The sequence below is a fragment of the Gallus gallus genome, chromosome 5 (assembly GCF_016699485.2).
Source record: "Gallus gallus isolate bGalGal1 chromosome 5, bGalGal1.mat.broiler.GRCg7b, whole genome shotgun sequence".
NCBI classification, from domain to species: Eukaryota; Metazoa; Chordata; class Aves; order Galliformes; family Phasianidae; genus Gallus; species Gallus gallus.
The window spans coordinates 22,834,407-22,851,329 of record NC_052536.1 but is presented as its reverse complement, the minus strand read 5'-3'; the positions used below and the strand labels follow the sequence as shown (position 1 = coordinate 22,851,329).

Genomic DNA, 16,923 nt, shown 5'->3' with positions numbered 1-16,923 from the left:
TTTGCTGTTTGGCTGAGAGAGTTGCAAAAACAAGGGGTTTTTTTTATGGAAACACCAACAATGGAAATCCTCCCAGTTCTACTCGATAGCCAGATTTCATAAATGTGGTTGTACCATGCCTTTTCAGATCTGAAAATCAAGAAATTAACTTCCATTTGGCTACAATGTAAGAACATACAGTGTTCTGGAGTTCATTCTTGCAGAAGTTGAGTTTAATTTGCTACCAAATAGTATAGCAGGAAAATCCACATATTGTATTTACAGATCTCATCATTTAAGTAGTTCAAGTGAGTCTTTACTTGCTAGGACCACCAAATAATCAGCATCGCCACACTGCCACAGAGCTTCTGCACTCAGGGGCCCCCTTAGGCTGGATAGTGCAGGACTTTGCTGCATGCCCAGTTCAGCCCAGCCCTATCCTGCAAAACAAAAATTCTCACAGTTACGGTATTTTCCCTTCCGTGACCCTCTCCTCATTCTACTTATATCTAAAGGGAACAGTGCCCAATAGCTTATACCTTGAAGACCTTGGTATGCAGACTGCAAGGTCAGAAAAGCTGCCTCCCAAGACATATCTGGTCTTCTGTGGGACAATTCTGATGGCCCTCTCTCCTCACAACAAATCAACAGGCAGCTTTAGCATCCCAGCCACATTTATTTTAAGACCTTGAAATACAGGATGAAAAGCACGCTGTTACAACATTGTTCAAGAAAAAGACCAAACCAACCCAGATAACACATCACACCTTCCTGAGATTAACCTGCAGGACCATTGCACTGCAGTACATTAGCTAACAAATTTAGGTGTTTTGGCAGCTGTCCCAATTGCTTAATCGGAAGCCTGAGCTCTGAGGCTGTTTTGCCTGAGCAAGTAAGTCAAGATGTACACACCAAAGATGTCATCTTTGCCTCACTCCCATCCTCGCTCGAAGGCTTCTCTCTGAGTACTGTTTACTTTTATCCTACAACTGACTGATGGTACGTAGGTTCAGTTCACTCCATATCTCCCATTAGTTCCATACTGTAAGCACATTAGATTTGGCCCTGTGTGCCTAATTAAGCTAAACAGTATCTTTCTTTTAAGTGTTAAAATGAGGTAAGCTCCTGCCACTCCTCTTCCCTTCCAGTTCGCCCAAAAATACCTGCAGCACAGAAAGTGGTCATGGGTCATTTTTCAAAAACTCATCATCTGATGCTGAAGGAAGGAGAGAAACTAAGTATTACTCAAGACTTTGCTTCTCCAGCACAACCACCAACAAAATGTTACTACACAATGTCACAGGAATTACTTATTTTTGGGCATTCCTTTTCAGTTTTCTAAAGAGCGGTGGGTAAATAACAGACCATAACAAGTGAAACAAGCTTGGAAAAAAAAAAAAACTACAGATGATGGCTGAAAAACTTAACTCTTGTTCTAGCCTGGAACTTGCATGTAGAGCAGTAAAAGATCACAGCTTCTTATCTCCCACTTTACAGAAGGCAGGTCACAAACAAGGGAAATGTCAGAGAAACAATGAATTTCTCTTGTGAGTAGGTGAGTAATTTCAAGGCAGAGAAGCTTGCGGTGGGAAATTGTAGAAGGCAGGTATCAACAAGGTTTTTCTTCCCCGTTAGGCGGGGAGAAGCCTTTGAGTACTTGTAGCATAGAAATTAATGGATCTGATAAAGATGCAGAAACAGCACAACTGCCCTTCCAGAGGAGCTGAGGCACAGGTAGAGCGTCCACCTGCTCCACAGATAAAAGAACTCTGGGCTTGGGGAGGGGGGAAAAGCCTAAAAACCTTCAGTTGTTTAAGATAGTGCTGATTGCAGGTCTGAATTCTTTCTTACACTACAATGCAGTGAACAAAAGCCGACAGAGGGTGTTGATTCATGGGCAATAACTGGGACAGCTGATGAGGTTACCACCCTCCTCTCAGTAGAGACATCTTAACCAGCCATGAATCAGCTGGTCATGAGTCAACACTGGCTTGCAGCTGTTGTTCACTGACCAAGTACAGGACAGAAGTGGGACCCACGGGCAGTCTTTCTTAAAGATAGTAAAAGGTAGTAACCTCACCAGCCAGACCAACTCAGTCCTTTCTTGTTTCCATATCAATGCCCAGGAAAGAAGTATTTTCACCAATGTAACACAGTGTGAATACAACTGTCAATTCAAACTGTATTAAACCTACATATGTTTGCATGGCAACTACTCATCAAGAGACTTGACCCCCTCTCCTACCTACCTATTCCCACATTACGCTGAGTTAGACATGGACTACTTCTATTTGAGGATTTGTGACAAAAGTATGAGTCCACTAGCATTCCTCTGTGTCTATCAGCATCCTTTCATGCTTTTTCACTGTTAAACATCCAGAATGGCAACCTCCCATCTGTTTCCCTTTCCCATGCCACAAAGTCTACAGTCTTCTCTCACAGCCAGCCCCATTATGTCTTTCCTCATGCTAATAGGCACTATGCTGATCAAGGCCCTTTTCAAAAGGCAGCACAAATTAGGGGCATATCCTCTAGCTGTAAGAAACACCTCAGGCTTTTCAAGAGTAACAGGCTCAAAAATCATAGTGAGAAGGAGAAAATACCTGGGGCTGTAGGAATAAAATCCCAAACACTTCCTAATGTTATGCTCAGGAGCTTAGGACAGAAACAATAAACAATAATCCCGAGAGTTCCCATTTTCTTCCCCTGCTCTCAGAATTGCAAAGAAAGGATTTGACTATTCAGCAGTTATGAAAATTTAGAATTAAAATTGGGTGGGAGCACAAAGGGAAAAAAAAAAAAAAGAAAAGAAGGTGTGTCTTTAGTTTATTCTAATCCTAGATCCCATGAGACATGTTCTACTACAGTGAACGTCTGCACCTCAGGCAAGAACCTCTCCCCAGCACTACCAGCTGTCACCAAACTAAACGAACTGACAGAGCTGGAGATACAGGCTGAAGGAGCAGAGTGCATGTTTCCCTCTAACCTTCCTGCATAGTCACAAAATGCTTCTTCTGACCCTTTCAGAGGAGGCTGGGAACATCACATGTCTGTGTTGTAACAGTTCTCTCTAGTGAGTCACTCCTTCACAGAGCAATTCTTACTGGAAAAGAGGTAACCTCCTGCAGAAAAGGTGTCATTTTGTGACTAGTCCTGTTGCTTGTCTGTACCCAGACTTCTTTTCAAACCTAAAGTAATCTCCTAATCTCACTTTATCCCTTTTGCCAGGCAACCATCTCCAGCTTCCTGACTGCTCCTCAACTCCACTCTCCCATTTCATAACACTTTTCCAGACAGGACTGCTCTTCAAATATCCTCCCAGGCATCCCACTCAAAAACCCTTCTGGCTGTACACGTTCCCAAGCCTGATCTGTCCCACATTCCAGCGCTGCAGACAGCTCCATCACCACCTTTATCTCATGGGCTTACCATCTCAGCACTATCCCAGCATGCCTCCTTTTCTACCTCTTGCCCTCATTATTAAGCTCCCGATACTTCATAAGATCATCCCACTAGGACAGGAGCTCTACTGTCAAGGGTACCTAACAAGTTTTCATATCCTCTTTTAAAGCATTACTAAAATAATTCTTTCCCTACTAGGGCAATTAAATTCTGTTCAGCGTTCCTGTTCACTTTTAAAACTTCTATGTTTTATAGTACCTAATTAACAACTTTTTCTGCCATCAGATTTCATGTAATTATTCCACTTGGATCTCCTGACATGGCTCTTCTGTTCCTCTGCCAGATCAAGTCCTTGGCTCTCATTTCAAAATGCCTATCTTTGCTTCTGTTGGTTTCTGTACTCCTATATCCCCTTCCCTTCTTCTCATGGTTTACCCTAGTCTTACATCTTCTTCCTCATCCTTATTTCCCCACGTACTGGCTTTCGTTAGTCTTCTTTGCCAACTCCTACTCCCAAAAATACTCTATCCCAGTTCTAAGAAGCGATTGGAATGAAAAACTTTCAGAAGCTTTTCCCATAAAACCAAAGCTGAAGGAAATTTAATTAGAAAGCTATGCTATTTTAATATTGGACCTTATCTATCCCACTAGAATTATCACATCCCTGATCCTTATCAGATGTCTAATTTAGACTACAAACCCTTCAGGCAAATGTAGCCTCTTCCTCCATGTAACACAGAGCAGCAGCACTTACACCAATCCTGAAGGTAAGACAAATACCTCAGAAATGCAAACAATTTGATTTTGCCAAGACCAGCTCCACTCCGGGCACTGGGACTTGGGAATGACTAGGGAAGTTGGAAGTACTCACTCTTTGAAAATTCCAAAGACAAGTATAGTTCCCTGAAAAAAAAAGAAAAAAAAGAAAAAGAGAAAGAAAGAATGCCTGACATTGTCTCCAAAGAGAGGAGCTGGGTATAGACTGTACTGAAAAGGCTTTTCCATGGTACCTCTAGTCACTTCCCGCCTCGAGTCCCAAAGCCATCACTTATCCCCTTCAGAACAGCAGGAGAGTCATTTCTTTTTTCTTCCCTCTCCAGAAGAAGTACAGAAGAAATAAACCTCGAATGATAAATTATGCACCACCTTTGTGTGGCTGCCTCTTGGCCAGACGGGAAATTTTTCTCCCAAAGCCTTTTGTTTCCAGCTTTGATCCCAGCGTTGGATCCGCTCCGTTCAGCACTCCCTCGGCATGGAGGTGCAGGGAGTGCTGACACAGGCCAAGTTCAAGCGGACTGCGAGTCACAGTCAGGTCTTCCATTAGCCACATCCCCTCCCCCTTCCAAACTGGAACCGTCCTTGAGGTTGAAAAGATCCCATTAAACATTTTCCAGAGGGCCTTACAGAGGATACATTATTTTGATGGATGCTGGGACTAAAGGAGGAGGATTTCTAAGTACAGGGAAATAATGGAGTTCGTTCTAATGGGTTTAAGAGATGCCCAGGGGCACCAAGTAAGTTCCTTCTCTGCAAATCAAAAACACAGAAGACCAGAAAATGGAGCCGAACAACTAACCGCCAGGAAGCGGGGAAATCGGGCTCTATTTAACTGCTGCTCTTGGTTACAGCCAACTTCAGGCTGCTTGGAAAAACAGCACACACACACATCACTGGCACAAACTTAACAGGAGAAAACAAAGAGACAACAGGGGTCAAACTGGGGGTGGCAAGCAGGAGAAGGACGCGAGGCTGGGTCCCCACCCCCTACCAGAGAGTCGGATCAATTATCCCTGAATACTAACAAGATTTCTGATTAAAGAACTGCTGCTATGCAATAGAAACAGAAAGCTCCAGCAGGCGGGAGGGGCTGTCAGGCACTAACAAAGAGACACAGAAGACTATGCCCTGACGGGCACATGGAGGAAGTCACCACGCCGGTAGCCAGGAGAGGGGGCTCCTCCACCCAAAGTCATCGCTACATCCAGATCTCACTGCTGGCCAACGTCACTCTGAAAACAGAACTTCACTGGGACACTGTGGAGCATGGACCCAGGCACTACAGCACAATACATTTGCTTTCAGGCAAATGTTGGAAGCTCTGCTAGACGCTTTGCTGGACAACAAATCTTTAAACACACTCATCACCACACTCCGGGGAAGTGAATTCCATTCCCATCCTAACCTGTTCAGAGGAGGTAGCTGGTGCTACGTGCATATCATCATGACTTCAGGAAATTGCTATCGACATACGACAGCCCAAGAAACAAGAACCTACACTGTCTTTGGTCATACATTTTTCAGAAAAACTACGGTTTGCAATATGAACATTTAATACACATACAATATTATCCGTTAATCTTAAATGTTGGTGGACCTGTTGACTGGTGGTTACATGCAGAAAAATCCAATGACCTCAGAAGAGCCTCATGAAAAACAGAAGCTTCTGTTATTATTTTCCACAATCCAAAGCTGTGCTAACATGCCTCTAGCAGGATCCTTAAAATGTAACTCATAGCATCAGAATGAGGCTTCTGACTGCCCTATCCTACCCAATCCTTTCATTTCTTTGATATGAAGAGCTTTGGTCTGCTTTCGGCTTCCACAGTTCAGCAAGGCAAAAGTCCACAACGTCCAGTTGTGTAAACTCTTAGGAAAACTGATTTTCCTGCCTTTGCATAGCGAGTGTCCTTTTGTCTGGGCTCAAAGCAGTTGAGGGTGTTTTGCTCTTCACAGCAACACTGACTGCAGCTCAAGAGTCTCTCAGACTAAGTACACAAGATGGAATACTTCAACACTTAACAGGCAGAGGCAAAAAAAAAAAAGCAACTGGAAAGCTGAAAAACCTGAACATAAACTCACCCACAGGAGGACAGCAGCCAAATACTCCCAAGGTAACAGTCTCAGAGCAACCAGATACACAGAAAGAATAACCACAGGCCTTTGGTTTACAAGTCCCTGGATCCATAGTTACTGTTTTTATCTTTAGTACAAGGAGATGGAAATCTACAGGGAAGACGGTACAGAATGATTCAAGAAGCATTGCAGTGCCCAGTCTTCACGCAGCATAGGCAACAAAATCCTATAAAAGACTACTGCCTAACGTAACAGCCATGTCAAAGAACCGCGGGCACTACAGATGCAAAAGCAAGAGCTGAACCATCAAGCTCATTAGGTTAATGGATGACAATTACAATTAGCGTTCTCTACTGTGATCTGTGTGAAATACAGACAACCAGTAAATACGGCACGCCAATTAATGGAGTGGGCTTGCTGCATGCCAGAGCTCCATCTCTGGATGTTAGATCAGGTGGAGCCAGAAATCCCCAAAGGATGATGGTCAGCTTAACTCTGTGTGTGTATATACCACCTCGTTACGTGAAACCTGCTGAGAGAACACCACAAATAACTACGTTGGAAATAACAGAGAACTAAAGAAATGAATTGTTCACTTCTAGGGTATGCATCTTTTGACAACATTTTACTTGCAGTTCACTTTTTTTCTGATGGAGAGTCAAGCAAACTTCTGCTGTTCTAAGAATTTTTTGGTCATCAGCAGAAGAAATACAATTATTAAAAATGAGAAACAGACAAAAATCCCAATTAGCACAGGAATTCAATTAAGGACATGCACTTATTTAATGCATCTTTAAAACCTCAACTGGTTTTCAAGATGATATCTCTTTATCAACTTTTGCAAGTGTTATGAAGCATATATTCCCGTGTGTTCAATGGTAAGTTGCATTCTAGGGCAAATGGAGTTGGCCTTGGGCAAGACAATTTCCACTTCATTTCCCACATTTACAAAACAAGAATAATATTTGCCTATTTCACAAGAGCAAAGGAAACTTGAAGAGGACTGTCAGACAGCAGATCATTTTCATAGAACAAATTTTTAAATTATTTTTCTAACATTAATTTCACCAGCATCACAGGGCTTTCAGAAATTGAAGTATAATCGCTTCTATTTCCTTTCCAAGTTAACACACATCAAGCACTGCTTTCAGGTTTGAACTACAAACAACTGGATAACCTTTATACCCAACCACACTTTATTTTGTAACTTCAACGAACATATTGTGGAGGAACACCTCCAAGTTTTCTGAAATTTTGTGTCCCAGAAGATCAGCCCTCTTCAAGATTCAGAAGATGCTCTGGCAATGCAAGTGTTTTATGTAAATAACCGCCTTTTACTTTGGTTGCTGCATATACCTACATATCGGGACGCAGGAAGTGATTCTCTCTTGCAAAAAGCAGTGCTAAAGTACAGAACTAAGAGCATTTGAACAAGAATATAAAAGAATGTTTCTATCTACATTAAATAAATGAAACGATAATGTTAACTTCATACTGAAAAGGATTACGCCTTATGGTTTTCTACCATTGCTACCTTGTTTTAGTTATGTGGAATTGTTTCAAATCAACAAGAAGTAGCAATAAAAAGAAAAACCCATACATATCCATAGAAAAACCCAACAATTTTCAGTCTCTTGCAGCATCTCACTTTTCATTTTATAGGTAAGGGACCTTACCTGGTGTCTACTACTGCACCACTTTGACAAAATGGTCAAGATAAATCATGAGATCATCATGATCATCATGAGATGGGAATATCATCCAATCCAATCGCCAGCAAACTCAAGTACTCTCAGAATAACCAGAAAACAGAGTTATTACCAGCTCTAAACTGACACAAGGAACACAAGCATTTTGCATTTGGCTCAGAGCTGCAGAATTAGAAGTAGTATCAAGCACAGGTAGAGGAGACCTTAACTCTCACACAAACTATACTTCTACAGAGGCATCGCATTCAAGTCTGTGACTCGAATGTGTAGTCAAGATGTTCAGGGGGGTGAATTATTCCGGTATTATTCTTCCAGCAGAACTCCAGGAGCTAGAACATTGAGCACATCACCTAGACAGGTTCTGTGACATTCGGCACTTCTACTCACAGAGCATCAAACCTTCTAGCCCTCCTCCATAATGATGCACCAGCAAGGTACGCCATTAACTCTCTCCCTCCATGCCCGTTTTTACCCATGAGACACCTTTCCAAGAGCTCACAATACTTGCAGACCAGCTTTTTGTTCTGGCACAGATTTTTCCACTAACAGACGGTCAAAGTTCAATCTTGCAGATTTGTTTGCTCTACCTGCACCTGCACTGAGATACAGCAGAAAATGACCAAGTACATTTCCTGTAATTCACCTGTTTGGCATTGTGAATTCTGTGGCTGTGGATGCTTTATGACAGTTAAGCTGTACACCAACTTCAAAAGCACTTCTACGGAATGATGGAAATAAACCTCTGCAGATGCTAGCATGGGGGAACTAGGAGCAACTCGCCACAAGCCCTGCATCCTCTCTGCCACCTCCATCCTGACACCTCCTTATCTTTTTCCTACCTTCAAAGGAAAAAGCATTGTTCAGGAATCATGCCCCTACTGCTCAAGATTTCCTCCCAGAATGGAAAAAGATGTTCGCTTCTGGAAGAAGTCGGTGCATCCAGCCTTAAACGCACGTTCATTTGACAAGAGAATAGGGGAAAGGGCAGTGATGGGAGAACTACTTGAAACGGAGACAAAGTGCCATAAAAAGTGTCCCGAAGACATCAAGGCACAACCACCTATGAGCAAACCTGCACTTCGCAAACAGACATCCCCCACATGGCTGTTAACAGCCCAGACACATTAACTAGGAGCACCTGGGTAACAGCCAAAATAAAACACATCCAGATCTGCATCCATGCTAAGACCTGCACTTTAGATCCTTCTCACTCCAGACTGCAGTTAAGTATCTGTGTGGTGCTTAGGAACTTAAGAGCACCTCTTGTTCCCAAAAAGCAGGTTTTCTGATACACAGGACTGCACTCAGCCTCTCCAAGCTGGTTACGCACCTTCATCAAAACTGCCTGCAATTCGGTCTCTTGTTGGAAGAGAAATAATATTACTTGAAAGACAAACCCCATGTGATTGTGCCCCAGAGGCAATACTTGTAGAATGATGGAGGTCAGCAGCGCTACTGCAAACGTTTCCTGTAATTTCAGAGAAGCAGAGGAAGAAAAGGATGGGTGAAATTATACAGCAGCTGCTGGAGGAGAGAGGGGAGGAAAGTGAGGTACACAGTTCCCCTCCCCCCAGAGCCTCCCAACTCCACATAAACAGCTTCAAGAAGCGCTCAGATGCTTTCTCCACCGGGAGCACTTGTAAAATAAAACGCTAGCGCGCAAGAGGAAGCAATTGCTTTCCAGTTGGTAGGACAGCCATAAAGATAAGTTTTCACCGACGAGACTTCACGGAACTGCTGCCCCACTCGCTAAGACTGCCGCCGATCCCTCCCCCGGCCCCGCCGCGCTATTTTTGGTGCGCTCCAACCCCGGTCGCGCCGTGCCGAGCGCAGCGGGAGCGCTCTCGGTGCCGGCCGAAGCAGGTAGCCCGCGGCGCCGCCGCGGAGCCGGGCTGCGCCTTTAAGGGGCCCGGCGTGGCGGGTGCGCGGCCGCATTCCTGCTGCGGAGCGGCGGCTGTCCCGACACGCCGGGCACGGCAGCCTCCGAGGCAACCTGTGCGCCCGCCCCGGCCCGGCGCGCCGCTCGCCCCACGGGAACAAAGCCCGCGCCCGACACCGCCGAACTTCCGCGGAGAGCAGCGGCCGCGTGGGCGGCGGTACCCTCCGGCTCCGCCCGGCCGGGGCAGCGCTGCGCTCGGGGACCCCCGCCCGGGCCGCCGCCGGCTTCCCGTAGGGCAGGGGAAGGCGAGCGGTCCCGCGTCCGGCGGCGGGACGGGGCAGGGACAAAGCGCGGCGCCGGGCAGGTGAGCGGCGTGGGGCGCTCCCGCGTGGGCGAGGCTCCCCGCGCCCAGCCGGGCAGGAGGCGCCGCGGCAGCCGCTTACCTCTGGCGCGGAGCAGCGCTCCCAGGAGCAGCAGCAGCAGCCGCGGAGGCGCGGGCGAGAGGCAGCCCCCGCCGCGCCGCCTCATGGTGGCAGCGCCCCGGCCCCGCGCCCGGACCGCCCGCAACCGCGTCCCGGGCTCCTCCTGCGCGCTGAGCCCCGGTCCCGCGTCCCGGGCGCCGCCGCCCGCCTGCTCGCCGCCGCCCGCTCTCTCGCTCGCTCCCTCCGCAGCCGCGGCGGCTCCGGGGTTGGGGGCTCGCTCCCCGCTCCGCCCGGCCCAGGCCCGGCCCCGGAGGAGGAGCCCCGCCGGGGCAGCCCCCGCCCCGCTCGCCCCCAGCGCCCAGGCGCTTCGCAAACTTTCCGCGCGGCACGGGCGGCCTCGGGGCGGTGGCTGCGCCGCGAGCCCCCCGCCTTTCGCCGCCCCCGCTCCCGGCAGCGCCGCCCAGGAGCGCCGCTGCGGGCTGCCCGCCGCTCGCACGGCGACGGCTTGCCGACCTGTGCCACCGCACCGAAGGCAGAACCCCCTCTACCTGTCCCAGCCCCTTTTGCCACGCGCCCCTCCGAAACGGAGAGCCTTCGAGCATCCCGTTCCCCAATTCTGCGCCCAATCGCACCCGCCGCTATCTCCGAGAGTGATTTTACCCGGCGTTCATGGCAAATCTTCCCATTATAGCTGCGATGTTTGGGGACAGCTGATGGTGTAAGAATCTCTGCTACCTCCCAAAAGGGCTCGGGTCAGAGCCTACGTGAGTAGAAATTAACACTTAGACAATCCTCTTACGTGCCTGCTGGTTTCTGTGTTGCATTTAGAAGCAGATAGGCTCTCCCTGGCTGTTAAAGGCAGTTTTATGATCTCCTGTGGTAGGATTTGACATTTTAATACACGGAGTTGGCAACGTGAGAAACCTTTGTGAAGTAATTAATCTCAGTCGCTTTCAAAGTATTAATTTGGATGGATGGCTGATTCAGATACTCCAAACTCTGGACCACAGGGGAAGATGGGAACTTTGTCAAACTGACACCAAAGGGGCAGCGTTAGGAACGGTCTCATTTAAAGCCTTCACAAAGATGAATCCAGAGGAAACTGCAATTATTCCCCTCCTTTAAAGAATCACAAGAGCAAGTAAACAGCACAGCGTGTGATGGAGACATTTCTGCCATTCCTATTAATTAAGAGTAAAATAGTGAAGACAAAGGATATTTTTTAAAATGTCAACAGAAAATTAAAGTGAGGGCTCATTCTTGGTGAACTGAGCTCAATCTAAAGAAAAAAATAGTAATCCAAAGCAGCTTTGGTGGGAAGAACTCCCAAGAACAGGAACACCATAAGAAGCAAACCAAGCATAAATTCACAGTATATGGCTGCAAATCAGAGGGCAGGTCAGAGTGGAAATCTCTTTTTATATGCTGAAACACTGCTTCAAAATGGGAGCAGACCCATTCCACATAGTATGAGCACAGTAGTACGTTCACAGTGGAGTTGAATCCTGAGCATTTGATAGATGAAGTGTACAAAATTGCCCAAGAGTAACAACTGGAAGAGATGGCCAAGAGGAAACAATTGGATGTAAAGGTTAAAAAGCCTCTCTACGCTAACATTGACTTGGATACAATGACACACTGAGCCACCAAAAGAGTAAGCAACTAATCTAAGAGAAACAGCTCCAAAGATGATTGGAGTGGAAGGTTTGGGTGCAGAAGGGTGAAGTTAAAGGTGATAAAATGCTAATACCACTCTGCAGAGCAACAGTTGACCGGCCAGCATGCCAAACCCCCACACTATTGCATCCCCCTAAAAATACAGGGCAACGCAGTCAGAATTCAAATAAAGCTGTAGTCTCTGCTGAGGCTGGATCCTCAGGTGGTATAAATCAGAGAAGCCCTGCTGACTTCAGGCTCACAGAAGCTTATGAGACATTTAATAACTGAAGTACTGCATATGATAAAGCACAAACACGGGGCCCAGAACTTCCTGATAATTATATACTTAGGCCATGGAACAGTTTTCAGTAGTTGAGGAGCGTTTCCTCAAGTTTGAAACAAAAGCCTCTTGAAAAATACTGTCACAAACACAAGTAAGTTCACTTGTTATTTCTGCAGTCCTTCTTTCCCCAGGGAACAGATGTTTTTACCCATTTGTGTTTGTTAAAGTGTTTACCAGTCCTCTGCAACTTGTGCCTGCATTCCGGCCAGTTTCCTCTCCATGTTCAAATTCCCTGTAATTATATCACTGACTTACAAATCATTTTGAAATCCCACGGTGAAATGTTAGCACATAGCATTATTGTCTTTCCAACAATTTCCCAGATCAGCTGCAGTAGAGAGGAGCAAATATATATTCCAAATCTCTCGGTTACCTGTCTGTTGATACAAAACCACGACTGAATGCAGCCTTGATTCCATGTGAGATCTTTAGAGAGTAACTGTAATGCAGATGGCTGCAGTACAAAATGGACATTTCTGGTGAAAGAACATTAGAAAAGTTGCAAAATACTGCTAGTAAAATTGAACTCAGTGCTTAGAACGTGCATCTCTCAAGCCAAGTAGGTTTTAGAAAGACCATGTAGATAGCAGTATGCATTTTAACACATGCACAAGGTGTGTATTTGCTTTTACCCACAGCTATGAGGAACATTACATAACATGTAATAACGTATAGATCACTGATAAGTGATATATACCGTAAGTATTGTAATAAAAATGAGAAAGAAGTAATTAAAGTATAATTAATGATTAATTGATATGACAGTACACTTAATCAAATAAAACAGGCATTATAAAGTCAACGGGGAGAAGGTTATCTTCATCATAATCACTTCATGTCACAATTTCCACCCCAAAAAATTACAAAGTCAAATAAATTGAGTGAGAAGCTCGCTCTGAAAATGATGGTAACTGTTACGTTATTTCATGGTAGTGATTTTAAAAAGCAACTGTCAGGAAAAGCAGAATTCATACTGTGTCACTGGAAGAGGAAGAAAGGAATCAGGTAGGATCATTAGAGAAAATATACTTTAACAGTTTTTAAACCACAAAGGCTTGAATAAGTAGTAGAAAAACCATGATGGGCATTTTTGCCTTTACCTTTCAAATTACTTCAAAGCATTCAAATGCCCTTCCTTGGAAAGATGTTTCTCCACACCTCGAGTTCCCTAGAAGGAACCTTCTAGAAGAAAGTTTCCCAGTGAAAACCTTCATTGTAGCTTAGTTATGTTCACAAAGGCTTGCAAAAATCATGTTTAAAGTATTTAAGATAATATGAATTAATCTCATGGGAGCAAAATGCATTTGTGCCAGACGAGGCTCCTTTTCATAAGTACTGTTAAGCTCGGTGGGTAAGCAATAGGCAATGGACACAGTAAATGCTGTCCAGCTTTTGACAGTATATCACAATACATTTTTATGCAATCATATTTAAATAAAACTAGCAAAAGGCCTGGAGGCATTTGATAGAAGAGAACCATAGTGGTCATCAGTGGCTATTTTCCAAAATTCCAAGGTACTTCAATTGGTACCTTTCAAGGCTTGTCCTAAAACCTGTTTTGTTCTGTATGTTCACTGACTACTTAGGCAGTGCAATGTTTATACTTGAAAATCCATACTAACAACACCTCATAATCTCAAAACAATGTCAATTGGGATGCAAACACTAGGAAGGATGAGACCAGATCTCAAATGCTATTGACAGTTGGACAGATTGTCCAGAAATCAACAAGGAAAAAAAACAGTAATTACAAAAATGAAATATTATTCTGAAACTGTCAATATAAGATACGAATTCCAGACAGAGGAGAAATACAGCAAAAACACATACTAAGACTATATGTATAACAAACAAACAAACCAGCAGTGCAATGCTGCTGCCAAAAAATGCATTTCATTCTGGAATGCATTAAAAGGTGTGTCAAGCAAAACAATTTGTTTCGTTTCTAAACTTTGCAGGATATGAAGCCCCAAGTGGCATCCTGTGTTGAGCCAAGACCAGACACCTTCAAAATATAAACAGACATGAAGAGAAACAAGAAAACAGCAACAAGAAGTTTATAAAACAAACCCCATGAGAAAAAGCTGAAGGAATTAGATTAGCTTAGTCAAGGAAAGAAAAGCTCCAAGTAGATACAGCTTTCTGATATATAAGAAAGGGAGGGACCTGGATAGACTGGATCAATGGGCCAAGGTTAACGGTATGAGTTTCAATAAGGCCAAGTGTCAGGTCCTGCATTTTGGTCACAACAACCCCAAGCAACCCTACAGGCTTGGGGAGGTGTGGCTGGAAAACTGCCTGATGGAAAGGGACCTTGGTGTACTGTTGGACAGTCGGCTGAATATGAGCCAGCAGTGTGTCCAGGTGGCCAAGAAGGCCAATGGCATCCTGGCTTGTATCAGGAACAGTGTGGTGAGCAGGACTAGGGAAGTCATCCTGTCCCTGTACTTGGCATTGGTGAGGCCTCACATCGAGTACTGTGTTCAGTTTTGGGCACCTCAGTACAAGAAGGACATGGAGGTACTGGAGCAGGTTCAGAGAAGGGCAATGAGGCTAGTGAAGGGCTTGGAAAATCAGCCCTATGAGGAGAGGCTGAGGGAGCTGGGGCTGTTTAGTCTGGGGAAGAGGAGGCTGAGGGGAGACCTTATTACTCTCTTTCAGTACCTGAAAGGTGTTTACAGTGAGAGTGGGATAGGTCTCTTCTCACTGGTGACAGGCGATAAGACGAGGGGAAATAGCCTCACGTTGCACCAAGGCAAGTTTAGGTTGGATGTTAGGAAACACTTCTTTACAGAAAGGGTGGTTAAGCACTGGAATAGGCTCCCCAGGGAGGTGGTTGAGTCACCATCCCTTGATGTGTTTAAGAGCCGTTTGGACGTCATGCTCAGAGATATGATTTAGCAGAGGGTTGTTAGAGTTAGGGTACTATGGTTAGGCTGCAGTTGGACTTCATGATCTTTGAGGTCCTTTCCAAGCTGAGTAATTCTATGATTCTATGAAAAGCTCATTATAGAGATGTTGATCAGCTACCCTCTGTGGTTCCAGTAGAAAGGCATGAAAGAGTCAACTTGATTTGTGACAAGAAATACTTAAAAGATTTTGCTAATCAGCATTCCAACTAAGCATTTCTGAACACTAGAACTGACTGTCTAGGGGCACTGTGGAATCTCTTCTGCTGAAATTGTTAAAGAAGAAAGTTTGATAAGCTTGCGGGTACTAGTCTTGATATAACTAAGCCTTGATGCAGTACAGACTGGACCAGGCAATCTTTTGTGACACCTTACAATCCCTCCAGTTCAACGACAGATATAATTCAGAAAAATCTAATGGGAAGGATCATTACAATCATTACAAAACCTGCATTTTTGTTGTTCAAGTTCTGCGTTAGTGAGCTTCCTTAACTAACCAGAAAATACAGGAAAAAAGCAAGTGGCTTCCTACAGAGCTCTGGGTTCAACATTAAATTGCAGGTTTGACATCATCAGATTATGGGATTTTCCAATTGCTCTTTTAATTTCTATCATTATTCTACTGCTACATTATCCACGTCAGTTCCCTTTTCAGTATCACTACTGAACCAGAGAGGCTGTAGCTTGGAATGCCAGCTAAGCCAAAACCAAAGATTCTACCCATATATAGAAAGATGCACATAGACTGTTGGGTCCCAGAATTCACTACTGGATGTAAAAAGAGACAGTTTGATTTTCCAAAGAGCTGAGGGGCCCACAGCTTTCACAGCCGGTGACGTAGTTTGTAAATGATGATCTCTGTATTAAATACATTAAATGAAATTTTAGCATTGATTGATTTTTTATGCTATGCTAACACTTTTTCCCTTGTTGCCTTCCCTGAAGTTTTCTAAGCAGTTACACCACTACTTTGAACTCAAATGTACCCTTAGATGTCATCAATACTCAAGTCCTGTCAGTACTGTCCTTTACATTGTTTCTCAAGTTAAAGCCCACTCATTCTTGAGAAAACAGTAATCCATGAGTTGCCTTCTGCTGTGTTACCATGATTGTTTTCATTTATAACACAATAAATGAAAGGTTAACAATTCAGAGCTTGTGTTACTTCATTTTCTCCCCCTTTTGTTCATTTACTGCCTCATAAACAGTAACATCTCAATTTATTTTGAGAAAATCTGTGATCTCACCACCCAGAATTAATTCTCTGTGGTACATAACAGCAAAACTAAGGAAGATTACATTAAATGCATACACTTAAAAACTGAGATATGAAGAACCCTACAAAAGTCACTTTGTACTGTAATGATCAAAGTACAGATTCATCTGAAAACCCATTTATATATTTACTGTCAGAGGTAAGGAGAGACAACAACAAAACAAGTAAATAGACTCTCCAACTAGGGAGAAAAAAAAAACAAACTAAACCTTTCCTCATGTTTTCTATGAGATAGTAACTCCTCCTGGGTGTCCTGCAAGCTGGTTCTGCTGTCTCTTGCCGGTTCCCTTACATCTTCTATGTAAAAATAATGCAAATACACCCTCTTCTATTCCTGATTGGACTCCTCCCTGCAGTGAAATGGCAGTTACCCAGGCCTTGCACAATGTCTGCATTGCAAAGGTAGCCTATGGCCTAGCCTTAGGCAGAGGACAGTTTAATACCTTGACTGGCACAGGAATAAAAAAAAAAAAAAGAATAAGGAAGATCATA

The 16,923-nt window shown here is 44.4% G+C and overlaps 1 protein-coding gene across 5 annotated transcripts in view; it reads right to left on the bottom strand.

Annotated features, from left to right (window-relative positions):
- LRP4 (LDL receptor related protein 4) overlaps window positions 1-16,923 on the bottom strand; it is a 94,974-nt gene that overhangs the window by 69,446 nt on the left and 8,605 nt on the right. For 3 of the 5 annotated variants that reach the window (XM_004941584.5, XM_421114.8, XM_004941585.5), the window contains exon 1: window positions 10,266-10,512. The exons of the other annotated variants lie outside the window; for them this stretch is intronic. In XM_004941584.5, the coding sequence (XP_004941641.2) occupies window positions 10,266-10,350 (85 nt within the window). In that variant the 5' untranslated portion in view covers window positions 10,351-10,512. Of the gene's footprint in view, window positions 1-10,265; window positions 10,513-16,923 lie in introns of those variants that run through there. 5 annotated transcript variants of the gene reach the window in all.